The sequence below is a fragment of the Eleutherodactylus coqui genome, chromosome 4 (genome assembly GCF_035609145.1).
Source record: "Eleutherodactylus coqui strain aEleCoq1 chromosome 4, aEleCoq1.hap1, whole genome shotgun sequence".
NCBI lineage: Eukaryota > Metazoa > Chordata > Amphibia > Anura > Eleutherodactylidae > Eleutherodactylus > Eleutherodactylus coqui.
Window position 1 is genome coordinate 244,963,077 of NC_089840.1, and position 17,226 is coordinate 244,980,302.

General features: G+C 42.7%; 1 protein-coding gene across 4 annotated transcripts in view; it reads right to left on the bottom strand.

Annotated features, from left to right (window-relative positions):
• EXOC6 (exocyst complex component 6) overlaps window positions 1–17,226 on the bottom strand; it is a 232,202-nt gene that overhangs the window by 147,274 nt on the left and 67,702 nt on the right. For all 4 annotated transcript variants that reach the window (XM_066600991.1, XM_066600989.1, XM_066600990.1 and 1 more), the window contains exons 3-6: window positions 16,609–16,656; window positions 16,407–16,497; window positions 11,680–11,725; window positions 1,507–1,711 (exon numbers count right to left, since the gene is read on the bottom strand). In XM_066600991.1, the coding sequence (XP_066457088.1) occupies window positions 1,507–1,711; window positions 11,680–11,725; window positions 16,407–16,497; window positions 16,609–16,656 (390 nt within the window). The remainder of the gene's footprint in view (window positions 1–1,506; window positions 1,712–11,679; window positions 11,726–16,406; window positions 16,498–16,608; window positions 16,657–17,226) is intronic.

Genomic DNA, 17,226 nt, shown 5'->3' on the forward strand with positions numbered 1-17,226 from the left:
AGCCCAGGACCAAGTGCTGTAAATTTAATGCGCTTGGTCTTTAAAGGGTTAAAACATATAGAAGTCCCCTCTTTTTCAAAATGGTCTACTACAATTCCCCTTCAGCAGTTGTTGGATTGACTGCAGCCTTCTCTAGCAAAATCACCTGTCTGCCAAATGTCTTGGGAACTATACATATAATAAATAGGTTTTCTATGATAAGAAAAGAACCGAATGGCAATGAAAGGACCCTATAGACTTTAATGGGGTCTTTTCAGATTTTGCCTGCATGCAGCTCTATTTTGTCCTGCATTTTAATGGAATTCAGCAATGAAGCCCCAAATGCTGATGTGAACGAAGCCTTACAATGGAATAAGCTTGGTTCTGGTACAGCAACTATGTAATAAGCTCGGTTCTCATATTGTATCTATGCAGTAAGTTTGGTTCTGCTACCACTTCTATGTAGTAGTTTTGTTCCAGTACTATATCTGAGTAGTAAGTATGGTTTGCTCTACTGCATCTATTTAGTAAGTTTTGTTCCGCTACTGTATCTATGTAATAAGCTCAATTTTAGTACCATGTTTATGTAGTAAGCTTCGTTTTCTTATCGTATATATGTAGTAGGCTTGGTTCTATTACTGTGTCTATATACTATAGTAAGGTTGGTTCTGGTAATGTATCTGTGCAGTAAGCTTGGTTCTGTTACCATATCCATGCAGTAACCTTGACTCTGGTACTTTATCTATGCAGAAAGCTCGGTTCTAGTATCGGATCTACATAGTAACCATGACTCTGGTACCTTATCTATGTAGAAAGCTTGCTTCTGGTATTGGACCTACACAGTAACCTTGACTCTGGTACCTTATCTATGTAGGAAGCTCGGTTCTGGTACTGTATCTATGCAGCAAGCATCAGATCATTAAATCATCAGACTGTGGGGTGGAGCCCACAATCTTCATACAGCCCAGGGCCTATGATAAACCTAATCCACTCTTGGTATGATCACACTGGCATCGAACATCTACAGTGCATCTGCTGTAAATCTGCAGTGGCAAAAACTGTAACATACAGGTGCCAACTCGACGATCACAAGGGGGATCTTAACGAAAAAAACCTATTACTGGTCTCATTCTTTTTACTGTTGCTTGCCATTCACAAGCCAGTATTTTGCTTCAGAATTCCACAAAAAAAGTAGAAAAGACAATTTGAACTGTAACGTGTCTTTTGCCTGGCCCCCTGTCCACGGACGCGATTTTGAATCACGCCGTCTGAAGCTTTCCATAGCGTTGCTATTGAAAGTGCCAGCCCCGTGTCCACGAGCAGAGAATCATTGAGATTCTCCGCTCTCGCGGCCGGCAATTCGCAGCATGCTGTCAGGCTGTCAAGCGGTCAGGCTATCTGTCAGATTAGGCTGACAGCGGAGATCCGTCTGCGGCTCCTGCTCCCGGGCGTCGAAGATCCGCCGCGGGATACCCCAACTCCCGTGGCTTCATATAAGGGTAGACTGTTGCAAGAAATAAACATTACCTGTTTCATCGCAGTCTCTCCAATTTTATCAGAATGTTTCCTGATACTTTCAAGAAAGTCTTTGAGGCCAGACATGGAGATCTCCTTGATCTCTTCTCGTAATTTAGGAAGATTCTCCGCCATTATCTGGCAGAAGCGATACTGGGACACTTTGGGGAGATAAACATGTTCAAGTTGTTCTATTGTCTTCAGAGCAGAATAATACCTGGGAATGAGGAACAACAGAAATGTTAGAGGTTTCAGGACATTTCGTCCAACTTTTTACATCAAATCCAAATCCCGTCCAATCCATAGATTTTGTCCATTGCTTTCCCCGTGTCCACTAGGACATTTCGTCCAATTTCTTTCATCCAATCCCCATTTCATCCAATTGCTTTCCTCGTCCAGTAAGACGTTTGAAATTTTACCACTGATACTTTATGCCATATTTAAGAAAAGAGACGTGTGTTCTCCTCTCAAACATATAGTCTACATGAAATCACTGCTCTTGCCACCTCTTGACCTAATACTGTAGTAAAAAAGTTGTGATTTCAAAAATTTGTAGCTGATCACATGACTGTGACATCATCACAGGTTTTGTAGAGCATACCGTGCTTCCCTGAAAATTTGCCCTACCCCGATTTTCAGGGGAGCTTGAAATATAAGCCCTACCCCAAAATTAGACCCTAGCTACACTACATTTAAAAAAAAGCAATACTCACTTAACAGGCATAATCTGTGTCCCTCCCGCTGGTCTCTGGCACTGCTGCAGACTTCCTTGTAGTCCTCAACATTGACGGAGGATCTCTTGCTGGTAACAGGACTTGAATACCCCGCCTCCAGCGAGCGATTGCTTTGATTGGCTGAGGTGGCGCTCGTGAACCAATCAGAGCAATTGCTTGCTGCAGGCGGGGTATTCAAGCCCCGTTACCAGGAAGAGATGCTCTGCCGGTGTTGAGGACTACTCGGAAGCCTGCTGCAGCTCCAGAGACCAGCAGGAGGGACACAGTAGTGATATATAGGACAAGTTGAGATTGGACGAACTGTCCGCCCGGATGAGTTTTTCCTTATTAAAGGACAAGAAATCTTGGACCAACTGCCCTCAAACCATGTTAGATAATAACAGTACAAACTGTGAACCCTATAGTGCCAATGCAGGGATGACCAGCATAAAGGCTCTTCTACATCGAATGGTCATCCTTCAAAAAAAAAATCGGTCAAACGAGCAAAAGTGAGCACTAATCGTTCGGTTTAAATAGTGATCGTTCAGTCGTTCTCATTCACTTATACAGGGAATATGAATGACTGAACGATTTCTTGCATGAACGAGTCAACGATGTATCTACCTGTATAAACAGGCTGCACGATCGAATGAGCAAAGTCTAATATTTGCTCGTTCAAACAACATATCTTCTCCTTTCTTCACAGAAGATGACAGTCCATTCAGATCAGCAGCAAGAAGTGAGGGAAGACAATTATACATCATGTGATTCTGTCATTGGTAATCCTTCCCAATGGCTGCAAAGTCTACAGCAATTGCATCACTGTGGGAGGAGCCAAGGTAAGCACTTGGCCGCAGCGCATTGCATGCATCAGGCCCAGGGCCAGTATCCAGAAAATCTGGGCAGGTGCCAGGGCCCACAGTGCACAGGGGCCCTGGAGGGGAAGAGGGCCCAGGCTGCAGTCAGCACAGCAGCCGCCCCCCCCCCCCCATTTTAATTTTATTTAGTCTGATTCACAAAATACAAAACTACTTACTCGCCTTTCCTGTCATTTCCTGCTGCTGCCCCCCCCCACTGAGTTTCGGGTTGGGCGACCATGTGACACATTCATGATCACTGTAGGCAATCCCCGGTCTCAGTGTTAGTGAGTCCAGGAATGTCCGCAGCGATCGTGTGTGTGTCACATGACTGCCAAACGCGGAAGTCAGTGGGGAGTACAGCGGCCGGGGAGCGACAGTGGAAGCGAGTATGTCATATTTTTTATTTTATCACATATTTATAAGGGGACACTGTAATGTAAAAGGGGGCAAAAAATAGCATGTAAAAGGGGGAAAAAGCTGAAATGTAAAAAGACCAAAAGGGGGCATGTTAATGAAAAAAAAGTGGTATGCACGGGTCAGTGTCATCACCGCTGAGATGTTGGCTTTCGTCTCATTATAAGCGCCCTATTATCATGGTCCATGCAGAAATGTCTAAGTATTGTATGTACTATGTTCTTATCACGTATATCTAGTCACTCTATGATGCAACCATTGACCTCATGTACTTTGTCAGCAGCTGCCTGGCATTGGTTGCTACAGTTCAGTTCGCTCTTCACTAATATCTCCAAGTCCTTGATGGACGAATCCCAAGTCCAGGCATGCATTATGGAGCTGTTATGTATATATGGACCATATACAGTGCAGCCTGCTTATTGTGGGCTGCAGAGAATTGATCCTATCAGGCCACAAACAAGTATTGCCATCAATCTGGCATGCTGCACTTCCTACTGATCCCTTATATTGAATTGATGGCCTTTGTGCCTTATTTAAAGACTACCTCTCAGTTCAGTTTTAATAGGGCATTTACAGTATTTTATTGATTTTGCAATGTATACAGTGATGATGCTGAAGTATCATCCATCTCCTTCATTATAACTGTGTGACAGGGGCCTCTTATCATCAGCAGTAACTATGATAGGAGTTTCTGTGTCTCCCTCTAAAGAGCTTGTGTGGTAGGGTCCTTCACATAGGTATTATGCTGACTGGAAAACTCACTTTTTGAGAGGAACATAAGGCTAAGTGACTCTCAGGTGGTCAGAATGAGATCACATGACCCACCTGAAGAGAAGAACTTCAGGATTCAGATGGAAAGGAATAATTAATAAAGGGCTCATTTCCATGGCATTGTATATACACTAATGTGAATGGATCAATGAAAATCAATGTACTTCCATTAACTCCATTCACAGCGTACATCATGCGCGTAATACGCAGTGAAATGAGCCCCAAGTCATATTAATCGATTTATATATATGCTGGGGGTCTACTTACATAATCAATAAACAAATTTCACGGAAGTGGCTCTTTAAAAACCCATAAAACCTACAATGAAAATATTTGCTAATAATTCACTTAAAATACTACATTTGGTAAAACACCTTAAAGGGAGTCAGTCAGGTTACAGGCAGTGTGTTACAGCGCAGGGGGAGCTGAGCTGGTTGATACATAGTTTTGTAACAAAAGGTTCAGTATAACATGATCTAAATTACCATTCTGGGCTTAGGAGTCCATTGGGTGGTCTTAGCAGTGTTTAAAGAAGTTGTCCAGTTGTAAACTTTCAATAGTAGTTCAGCAAGGGTAACTGGGCCTTTGTGCTCATGCACTGAGCCGATTTCTGCAGGAAGCAGACAGCTCCATTCTCACTGCAGTGGCCAGGCTTGGTACTGAAAGCCAAGTTTCCATTCACTTGAATGCCTGAAATACCAAGCCTGGCCACTGCAGTGGTAATGGATCTGTCTGCTTCCTGCGGAAATCAGCTCAGTGCATAAGCACAAAGACCCAGCTTACTGCTGATTGGCGGTGGTCCCAGATGGCAGCCCCTCACCGATCTACAATTGCCTGCCTAACCTAAGGATAGGCTATCAATAGTTTACAAGTGGACAACCCCTTTAACAGCTCTCTCTAGAAGTACAGTGATTCACTGATTACAGGAAGGGATGTCAATCCCTGATATGAATGCCCACTGGACCCCTAAGCATAGAACGAGCAGGGATTTCATTGAATAACATACAAGTTATACTGAATCTTTACGCACAAGGATATATATATATATATATACACACACACACACTCAGCTCCTTCTGCTCTATAATATGCTGTTGGTAGATTGGACAGCATTTTCAACACAACAGTTTCCCTTTATTTACATGATGCTGCTTGAATGAACACTAATTTTTCATACGAAGTCTGCTCATTTAACAGCCTACGTATGTATGCATCAATCCCGTAATATATTTGAATTTTTTTGTCACTGAAAATCTAATTTAAGTGTCTGCCACTAGGAGTCTCCTTCCAACACTTTTGCAATCCACTACCTGTTGTTAGGCATTTGGCTTCTCTAGCAACAGGGACTTGGGGCCACTGCTAGTTACTAAATGCAACAGAGGGGAAGGCATTCAGATGCTACCTTGCAGAAGACTAGAAGAGGGCTATGCAAGGCAGCATGGTAGATGTATGAGAGGAAGCCTCAGCCATTGCTGGTTTAACATATATCTCACCAGTTAGTGGATTAGAAACAGCAGAGCAGCAGCACGGTCCAATACACCCCCGGCAAAGAACTTCACGCCCCCAAACTAGTTGATGAATTATGTTTTGGCCCATGTGAATCCTACCAACAAATTGTTCAGTGATCACGAAATTGAGAAAGCGAACAACAATCGTTTCTTGTAAAAGCACACAAATACTAGTAGGTCATACACGTTAGTCATTTTTATTAAGAGACTATTCAGACAATAGCTGTCCTGTATAAGGCCATCCTAAGACTTTAACGAAGAACACTGGAACACAAACCTATGAAGGGGCCAAAAGGCCGAAGAGTGAAACCTACTGGTCAGCCTTATGGGGTCTGGTTGTGGATCCCGATCTGCTATTTAGTCCCCACTGGTGTAGGTTATGAAAGCATATCAGACATCCCACAGAACTTTACATTTTATTATAATTCCTCCAAACTTGGAAAAACCTAAAGCTTTTTTTAATCCGTACACTTGGCCCTGTGTTACTTCAAAGGTAAGGAAACAGAAACCGGCTTTAAAAAGGAAAGAAAACACAAATATTTTAATGCAAATGCTATTTTGTCGGGCACAGAGCCGTGGTTGCGTTTAATAGGATCAAACTGGCAAGACGTTAAAATAAATAACGTGGTCAGTGAATGTGCGAATCCGCAGGTCGGTGTAAGCCGTAAATTAGAATGCCACAGATGAGTTTCGAGACTCTTTCATCCAATTTTCAAAAGAGCGGCTCTACATGGCGTGACCTCTTGGGAGATAATTCCGTAACGGCATTAAAATCATATAAACGGTTTTATTCAAATTATACAAATCAGCTTATCGCAACACTGTTGGTTCATCTGGAAGGGTTTTCAATGCTGTTACTGAAATCAGAATTAGCATAATCCAACTTAAACCCATTCTTGAGCCCCTTGCTAATTATATATATCTCCAGCTCAAGGCCTTGCCCTTTCAACATCTGCTCGAATGGGAGCTGGGAGGCTTTTTTAATTTGTAGGTCATTTGCAGGTCAAGATTTCGGTTGTATCGCTCACGTTTGACATTTGATACAATTAGTCATTGTTGCATGTTGTTCATCCTTGCTGCTGGTGTAAGTGTTGGATACATAAATTCCTCACTGATTTCAATGGAATATCTTTTTTTTTTTTAGATTTTTTTTGCTGTCCTCTGCTTCTTTTCAGCAGTTCCAGAGATAAATGGAGTGATAGTGCAAGCTCCACCAACACTTCATTAATAAGGAGGAATACGGGACTCCTAATTTCATGATGATGGATGTCCCAGAGGTGAGACCCCCTCTAATCACACTACTACGCCCTATCCTGTCTATAGGTGAAAGGTTTAAAACTGTATGAAGTTTTTAATTCTCTTGAGCTAATGAAGATTCAATGGACAAAATTTAGTTATTGAAACAGGTATACCCCCGTTAACGTGAAAAGGCCATGAATACCATCTTGGGTTTTTCCTCCCCTAAACAGGTTCAAAATTCTGTACTGATTACTTAACTAACGTATTTCTTTATTAGTCAGAGGTCAGATTTTGTCTGATACCAAATTTCCAGCATTAACATAAATTTAAAAAAACATAATGTACTTGGTTTTTGCTGCCACCACTAGAGGGAGCTTATGAGCTAACAAAATACTGTTATTCGTTGGATACAGTAGGTCAGTATGCATTAGACTGCCTCCAGTAGTGAATGCTGAGGGCTAGCATGTTAAGATTTAAATAGGTCCTGTCGTTTCAACAAATTTAGCATAATTCAATATCCAAGTGAACTTTGTAATATATGTTATTAGTAAAATATGCTCCTTTCTCCGCTTTTAAGACATCACTTATTCTCCCTGCCTCCTGTATTAATCATTCACTCTGAAATACTGCTAAAATCAATCTTGAGATGGAGCAGCTCACTGAGGGCTCAGTTTACATGTTGCTATAGTTGTCTATGAATAGGCTAGGGTGGAGGAAGAAGCAGCATAGACAGAGGAGCAGAAAGACACACATAGATGCTGCTGCTTCCTTTATTCCTTAATTTAAGTAAGAAATAATAGGACAAAAGAACATGTGATCACAGAGATCCAGTCTTAAGGGTGCATTCACATGAACGTATATCGGCTCGGTTTTCACGCCGAGCCGATATATGTCCTCCTCATCTGCAGCGGGGGGAGCCTGGAAGAGCCAGAAGCAGGAACTGAGGCTCCCGCCCCCTCTCTGCCTCCTCTCCGCCCCTCTGCACTTTTTTCAATGAGAGGAGGCGGGACGGGGGAGGGGCTAAGGTCCGTGAATTAGCCCCGCCCCCGCCCCTCCCCATTGAAAATAGTGCAGAGAGGTGGAGAGGAGGCAGAAAGGGGGCGGGAGCTCAGTTCCTGCTCCTGGGCTCTTCCAGCCTCCCCCCCCCTGCACATGAGGACAACGTATATCGGCTCGGCGTGAAAACCGAGCCGATATATGTTCGTGTGAATGCACCCTAAGGGCAGCAACAGAATCTACTTCCCACATCCTGGCAATTGCTTATAAGGAGAAATTCTGGATAACTGTCAATAAGGACCACTTCACATATTGATTGACCCATTTTTGATCAGTCATTTAGGAGTTAATTATTTTAACACATTGCTAGCACACTGGATTGTTTAGGGTATAACTATACAGGGGACATTGGATTTCCAAGACTAATGTCCCTGCATACCTTGTTTATATTAGTTTATGTAAAGAACATTTGGTAATGGCCAATACAGGACAAATGTCAAAGCAGCATATACAGGCCCAGTTACAGGATATAGCAAACCCACAATATATTGGTACTAACAAATAGACTACGTTGACAGCTGGCATTGATTATTCTCCTCATTATCACACTGCTCATTACTGCTGTATAATATCCTCCACAGTGCTGCTGAGTGTGTGCTTCGTGGCTTCAGCCAATCACACCCATTCAATGATGTAATTGAATAGTGTGATTGGCTGAAGCCACGTGCGCCTTCAGCCAATCACAGCCATTCAATGCTGTCATTGAATGGCTGTAACTGGCTGACGGCGTGTGTATTAGCTTTCTGGAGGCGGGGATTTCAAGCCCCGCATTCAGAAAGCAATGCTGCGCCGGGGACGAGGAGCGAGCGACATCCTGCCGGAGCGCGACAGAACGCCGGGGGAGGTGAGTAATGATTTTTTTTTTTACACTATATTACCGGCGTATAAGGTGACAGTTGGGGGGTCGCCTTATACGCCCCGTCGCCTTATACGCCGGTATATACGGTACATATAGGTGTTACCTCTCGGTGTAATCCTATTTGTGATGTTAGTGAGATGACTGCTGCAAAGCTTTCTTTACAAATCACAAAGTATTGGCGTTTTAATAGGTTCTGTGGTCAGTGGGAAAAATACAGGATTTTTTAGGATTAAAAGAATAAATAAAACTGAAATGAATATATGTTGACAATTTATTTTTTTTTAAATTCACCGAAGCATCCTTAAAAATTTGTTTAAACACAAAAATTTGATCGATATAACCGGTCATTTTCGGATGACACATTCCCTATACAAGCTATGGCTCTTAAAATGTGCAGGTAAAAAAAGGAAGAACAGAAAAGTGTCTGGTCCTTGTGGGGTTAAAGATACGTTAGGAAGCCATTTTGAAACACAGTTTTTAAACTAAACTCGACTAACCTGATGGCAAGAGGCAGAGAATAATCAGATGGTTACAGAAAAGTCATTTAGAACTTCGCAAGTAAAGTGCAACAATTAGGACAATCCTTTGATTTCAGTCGGCCATGCTGAAGTTTCTCTACTTTGCTATGATCATCTGATAATCCAGGATACCTGATAATGCGGCACCTAACAGGCCACATTAAAGGAATGAAACAATAAGGGAAAAAAATCTATGAAATCCTCAGCAATTCTTGAATTTCAATGCTTTATGCTAAAAAATGCCATGAAGCGTAGGTAGATGGGACTGATATAAATGGGTACATGGGAGACACATTGCTGGTGTCTGTGAAGGACACAGTCAAGGTCAGGAGTCTCACTGGATAAACTGTGAATTCATTCCTAATGTGTTATGATAGATTAAGTAGATATTAATGAAGTAGGAAGAGATCATTACTCCTCTCCTCCAGCCGCGCTCCCCAAGGAGCTCATTTATTGTCACTCCTTAAATTGTTTTAGATGGTATAAAATATTAGAGGATGATATTCTCTCTCCCATGATTATATTTTCATTACATTTCATGCTGTTTAACTAAAAATTGTTTTTCTGAACCCATCACTGCACTTTTGACAAATTGTGCTATTTATATGCGACATCTGTTCCCTGTCAAAATCAGATTTATTGGAGGGGAGAGGAAATGTACATGACTTAGGGCCAGTTTTTATCAAGGAGTAGAAAACCACTAATTCTCGGATACTTAAAGGAGCGTTTGCATCTCGGCCAGAAATGGTCAAGATGGGAACATCGCCGATTACGAGGTGGCCGGGAAGACGGAGACAGCCGAACTCAGTGGAGCTAGTGTGTTTCCATAACTCCCATAGAAGTCAATGAGTGTTATGCAAACAGTGTAATACAAGGAGCTGCCATATTCAGGGTGGCCGGGGGCAAGGGGTTGGGCCATAACTGAAGATAGATCCTGTGGTTATGCCATAAAAGACTGAGATCGGAATACTCCTTTAACAGAGGCAAGCCCGGGATGACCACTTTTCATCAGTAGCCAGGTCAATGCCATAACCAGTGGTATAACTTGAGGCTCGCTGGATCTGCAGAGAGCATCGGCCTTCAGATCGGTGAATGAGGCTGGACTGATGGCTTAAGCCCCATCTACGCATACAGATGATCACTCAATACTCGTCAAAAACTGACAGTTTTGAGCGATCATTTTGCATTAACTACGAATGGGCTAATTGGCCCATTAGTCGCTAACTAGCTTCATTTGAATGTATTTAGAGAACAGCAGGATGTCTGTTCTCTAAATAAATCACTATTGTGCTCCAGCGGGACAGCAGCTGAAAGAATGTTATCAGCGCTGCCCATGGAGAACTCAGTTTGCGGTCCCTCTCATCAGGGATGACGGATTTTAAGCTGAGCTGAACTCGGTGATGGACGAAGAGTACAACGGCTGTCGCTCAAAAGTCGTCATTTGGACGAATTTTGAGCGATAATCGTTGCGTGTAAATCAGCCTTTAGATTTCAGCCCTCATCTCTCCTTTCCTGAACATACTTATCAGTTGATTTGTGGTCATAAATTAGCTGATAAGAACATTCAGAAGAGGAGAAAGTGAGCTCTCAGTTCAGTACAATGATGGATCTGAAGGGAGATGCTTTCTGCAGCTTGCTGTATACAGTGATATGTAGAAGCTGCAGAAGTCAGACTGTGCAACATTTTTTATTATATCCTATTGCAAAAATACATTAATTTAAATAAAAAATAAATGCACCCAAAAATGTCTACCGCCGTTATGCCTCATAATTACTAGTGTCCTATCAGAGTAGGGGGATTTAAAGGGGTTGTTTCGTCAATAGACTTTTCTTTTTTTTTTTTTTTTTAATAAGTGTAGCCTCGCAGTCTTTGTTGTGGAACAAATACCATCCGACCGTTGCAGTCAATCAGAGACAGCAGCAGTCAGGTGCTATTCTCCTGGCATCACCACTCGGATGCTAGGAGCCATCATGCCAGAAGAACAACACCTGACTGCTGCGGTCTCTGATTGGCTGTAGCCGTCAGGTGGTATCCAATTCACAATAAAGACTGGAAAGACTGTGGAGCTGCAGAGCTGAATCGCTGGGGCAAAGGATGGGTAAGTACCCCTGCTTTTCTTATTTTAACACATTTTAGGCTATACTTAAAAAATCATCCAGCGCTGCAGACAACCCTTTAAGTGTTTACAATGAATGGAGTTTTTCTTTTAAAATTATTATTCTTTGCAAACATTTTAATAATCTTACCTTTTTCCACTCATTTGTTCCTTTAATTTGCTGTACATTTCTAAGGCTAAACATAGTAATAGACACAAAAGAGGAACAATTAGAATAATAGTACAACTTGATTGAGCAGAAAAATATACAGTACATAGTAAATCAGTGTATATTATAGCCCAAATGTACCCATAGACCCTTGTAAGAAGCAGGGTTCCTTATCAGGATCACTGCAAACAATGACTTGGCCCTGTCATAAGAGTGAGTATACCTAAGATATATTTACTATAGATCCAGCTAAGGTATAATAAAAAGTTGCAGAACTTTTGACTACATGAGAGCCCCTTTAATTAGCCCATTAATACTTTTTCATTGTTACATAGTATATATTTTTTACCATTCTAAGTCTTAAACATCACCCTATATTCTTATCAAGTCCTCCTATTAATCGTAGCAACAGCGCCTGAGCATCTACCATCAGGAAACAAGAGGTTAGCTATTAGCCGTGTCCTGTGGTCAAGCGTCATCTCTAGTTTTCACCTTAGGTGGTTTGAGGCAGGAAGCCTCTGGTCACGGAAACCCTGGGAGGCCTGACGCTACTATTAACAAAGCTCAGATTGTTACTTTTGTTTCTTAATTAACAAATGCCCCTTTCTGGCCTCTGAAGCACAAAGCCAGCTCTACCCCGAGATACAGAGCTCGTAGTAAACTCCCCGTGTAGCAACTTTTTCCATTCCAACGTCTTGTATGTAAATTGTAGATTTCACTGCCCGGCACATCACATCCAGCTCCCACTATCCTGAGGATCCTATTATATCTCCATAGGGAAATTGGAGGTCCAATTAAAAAATACGAAAGAATGCAAGATTTGTGGATCTCAGAAAAGTTTTTAGGGGTGCATTCAAGTTCTAAGGTCTCCTCATTTTTGGGGGGAGGGGGAGGGATAGGAGCAGATAGAAACTAGTGATGAGCGAGCATACTCGCTAAGGGCAATTGCTCGAGCGAGCATTGCCCTCAGCAAGTACCTGCCCGTTCAAAAGAGAAAAGGTTCAGGTGTCGGCGGCGGGCATGGAGCTGCGGGGGAGAGCGGGGAGGAACGGAGGGGAGATCTCTCTCTCTCTCCCCCTCGCTCCCTCCTGCTGACTGCCGCTACTCACCGCTCCCCCGCACCGGCACCCGAACCTTTTCTCTCGAGCGGGCAGGTACTCGCTAAGGGCAATGCTCGCTCATCTCTAATAGAAACATAGGGCACATTTTAGAAGATGCGGGCATTCTTCAAGGACGAGTGAGGCAGATGGCAGCACCCACCAATGCACAGAACTTATGAGATAGTAGTTGGAGTTAGAAATGGCGTTTCCAATACTTAAAATGGCGACGCTCACATTCCAAGAACAGCGTGTAATCATCTGCTTCCTTCGCTTGCACTCAACGACATTCATTGTCAGTGAAGTGAAACATGCGACGAAGGGGTCATGGACATGAGAAATGTGCGCCCATGGGTGCGACAGTTCAAAGCAGGCTGAATATCATGTGAGGACAAACCAGCCGGTCCGAGAACATGATTCTGCGAGTGGAGCACGTAGTTATGAAGGACCGCTGATTGACTGTGGAAGAGATTGCCGGCAAAGTCAGCATTTCCATAGGACCTGTGCACACCATCTTGAACGAAGACCTTAAGATACGGAAAGCCCACGTGTGCTCTTCTATCAAGCAATGCTCCTTCTCATTGGCCGGCCCGTATTCGGGGTTTCTTCATGACAACAACTTTGAATTGGTTCCTCATGCTCCCTACTCATCTGACCTCGCACCTAGTGATTTTTGGCTTTTTCCAACGATGAAGGACACTCTCCATGGTCGCACGTTTCCCAGTCTTGTCGCTCTTGCATCAGTGATTTTCAAGTGGGCAAAACAGACCCCTAAAGAGGCGTTTCGAACGGCCATGCTATCATGATGTTGAGGTTGTAAAAAATGTGTACCTCAAGAGAGTGATTATGGTGAGAAGTGACAATACTTTCAGATTTTGGGGGCAAATACCATTTTAGAAAAAAACATTAGGAGATCTTAGAATTTGAATGCACCTCCAAAAACATCGTCAAAAGGTAAGTGGTAACCAGAAGGTCAGCGAGGTTACGGACAATGCCCTACATCTGAGCAAAGTCCACCAATGCGCACTTTAGAAAAACTGTGTTTTCAAGGCAGTAAAAAGTTTTAATATGTCTGTACCCAGCTTCCTCACCACCCCCCTTTACCTTATTAAGGGGGTAGTCTAAGGAAACAAAACTAACTTTGTATGAAAAGATTTAAAACCTCAGACATACCTAACCCGATCCCCCACAGCTTCTGTTTTGACTATGTCTGGTCTGCTGCTTCTCTCTACTTTCTGCTGCACCAATGAAGTCCCAACACAGGGACATGTAATCGCTGCAGCCAATTAGGCATGTAGGTAACTCAGGATCAGCTGTTAATTGGCTGAAGTGGTCACATGTCCCTGAGTCAGGACGTCATATCGGCACCTGGAAGCAAGCAGCAGTAAGAGATCGAGTGCCATCAGAATGGGATCTGTGGGGGATCAGGTAAGGCAAATATGAATTTCTTTCATGTTTTAGTACAGATAGAAGCAACTTCCAATATCATTTTTTTTCAGACTACCCCTTTAATGTAAGGTAAGTAGCTAACAAACACCTCTGGTGGCAGAAGGAGAATACAAAGGAATTAACTGGTAGACCAGGTTAAAAACTGAAGATGCCAAATGCTGCTGCCAGTACTATCTAGAAGTCCACATAGACCTCAGATGGTCTGCAAATCTGGGAACCCAAATCCAATGTTAAATAGATGGCCATGCACTATAGCTTGAGAAGGCTGTAAAGGCCAATTTAGACCATTTTCTAACAACTGTAGGCAGCGTTTTGATATCACAATCTGTCGTGCCATGTGGGATTTCTGTTTTTCAGTATGGACTTAACTTACAGACTTTGCCCAGTTGTAAACTACTGATGTTTTACCCTTGGGATAGGCCATCAATAGTAGATCAATTAGGGTCACCCACCCCAGAACCTCGCCGATCAGCTGTTAGCAGAGCTAGTGTAGATGGAAATGTGTTCTACAGAAAGCAGACAGCTCCGTTCTCACTGCAGTGGGAAGTCTCGGTATTACAAGCAATGTTCTCAGTGATGTCTATGGGAACTTTGCCTGAATACTAAGCCAGGCCACTGCAGTGAGAACGGAGCTGTCTGCTTCCTGCAGAAATCAGCTCAGTGCATGAACACACCAGCCCATTGAACAGCTAATCAGTGGGAGTCCTGGGCAGTGGACCCCCGCCAATCTACTGATAGTTGCCTAGTGGCAGCCTAGTCGTGGTCAATCAGCAGCTTACAAATGGACAGCCCCTTTAAGCTGTTTATACACTTAAGATAGTTGTTTGGCTGACATTCATTTAATGTGTATGGCCAGCTTTAGAATAAAGTCAGCCATACACGACATCGATCGATAAATGCGATCACTCCCAACTACTAGACTGGCCAATCATGCTTAGTAATTTCAACAGGGAGAGAGGAATAAGCGATTGTCCAACATCACCATCTATGACCTGGAGAACAAAAGGTCCGGCACACTAAGAATCAACATGGCTAATTAGTCTCTTTTTGTTAAAGGGGGTTGTCCAGGACTTTTACTATTAATGACTTATCCACAAGATAGGTCATCGAGAGTTGATTTGCGGTGGAGTCCGTTGCTCAAGATCTCCACTGATCAGCTGATCGCCGGGCCAACTGTAACTGCGAACAGCGCTGGAAGCAGATAGTGCTGTCCATATTACAGCAGCCTAGTTTGGTAATGCAGATGCAGCTCGAAATGAGTTAAATGGGAGCTGCATCTGTAGAATCAAACAGGCCTACTGCAATGCTGCTTGTGCTATCCTCGGGTCCAGTGATCGGTGGAGATCCTGTGCAATAGATCCGGAATAATGGTCCTCCGCCAATCAACTATTCATGATCCAGGATAGGTCATCAACAGTAAAAGTCCTGGACAACCCCTTTATGGAGCGGAAAGGAATTAGTGGCGGACCTCTGCCGACCAAATATTGATTGGCCAATCCAGAGCATAGGTCATCAGTAGTAAAAATCCCTCTTTAACCTAACCGGCTGCCCCCTATATATTAGATCAAGCATGATCCTGCAGAAATTGTTGGGTTCAGCCATGATTAATCTATTGTGTATGGTCAGCTTTTGCACTTCTATTTCAGATATCTTCAAGCTGCCCATAAAGACTTTTTTGCAAAACCCCACGGATTTCATAAAGATTAAGAACCTAACATCAGAACTGACCGGTAGACCGTCACCGGACTATTTACACGGCTGGGAGGGAGAGGAGGAATTTTTGCTATCCGCTACCGTTTCTCACCAGATAGATGGTGACAGAGGCATCTGGCAGCCACTTATCTGACCGTACTCTAAAGCGTAAACATGCACGCTCAGCCAAGGCAAACAAGCAATTTAATGGGGCAATTGTCGTAATTGACTATAATTGTTGGTCAAAAGCTCTTTCAGCCAACAATTATTTTATGTCAATGGCAGTCGAACGCGCCAAAAAGGTCTGACTGAGAAGAGTCATGCGATTGGAACTCACAACAAAGTAGTATTTTGGTGATTAAAGCAGGTTTAAAAAAATTCTAAAGCAGAAAGGGTCATTATTTAAATTGCCAATTTAGGTAAATATACCTCTTATCACCCATATGCAACGGTATTTTCGATCTAACTCACCCGGAAGGCACAATTGCAATTTGTCAACGACAGTTGCGATATTTCTTTGCTGTATCCTGCAGCGAATGGTCTCTTCTGTCTTAGCAATGACCTAGGATATAAAAACGAATTTGATCCAATTTGGTAAAAATTTTTTACATTCTCACCAAATTGAATGTTTTTGTTCTATAAAGTAGTTTTTTCTTGTTTTTTTTTTTCTTACCTCCTTCCCCGCTTCCTGAAATCTTCGGTTGGTATCAGTAACTTGGACCTTAAAGAAAATGATTTAAGCCTTTGTTATAAGAAATAAGCAAAAAAGTGCCCTAATGTAACTGCTCACCCTTGTAATCAGATCATGATTCATGAGAGACTTAGAACAAAAACGGGCAAATTCAAATTAACTCTACAGTTTGAACTTGAACTTTCGATCACAAAGGGCTTTTGTTAACTTTAATTACTTATGACAGTTCGTACTAACAGATTCTGTGGCAAACTTCTCAAATTTACTTGGGATTTTTGAACTCTGTTTGTTCCTCTGGGTCTGTCAAACAATTCAAATCATTGACCCAATTGGCCACTGGTCCCTTTTTGATAACCTCAATAAGGTCTATGCTCCATTCATTGTCCACATGAGATGGCAGTGGGCATTTTTTTTCTTCTTGTAATTAAACATTCATACTTTGCTGAATGCAAACACTGGGTGGTTGATTCACATCAAAAGTGGAAATCTCCAAACCCCAGCAAGATTTCCATGCCGCAGGTGCAGGAAGAGCGCGACCTCATATTTTCCCACATATCGAGCGGACTCATTAGGTCATCATAATAAGGAAGCACATTCGGC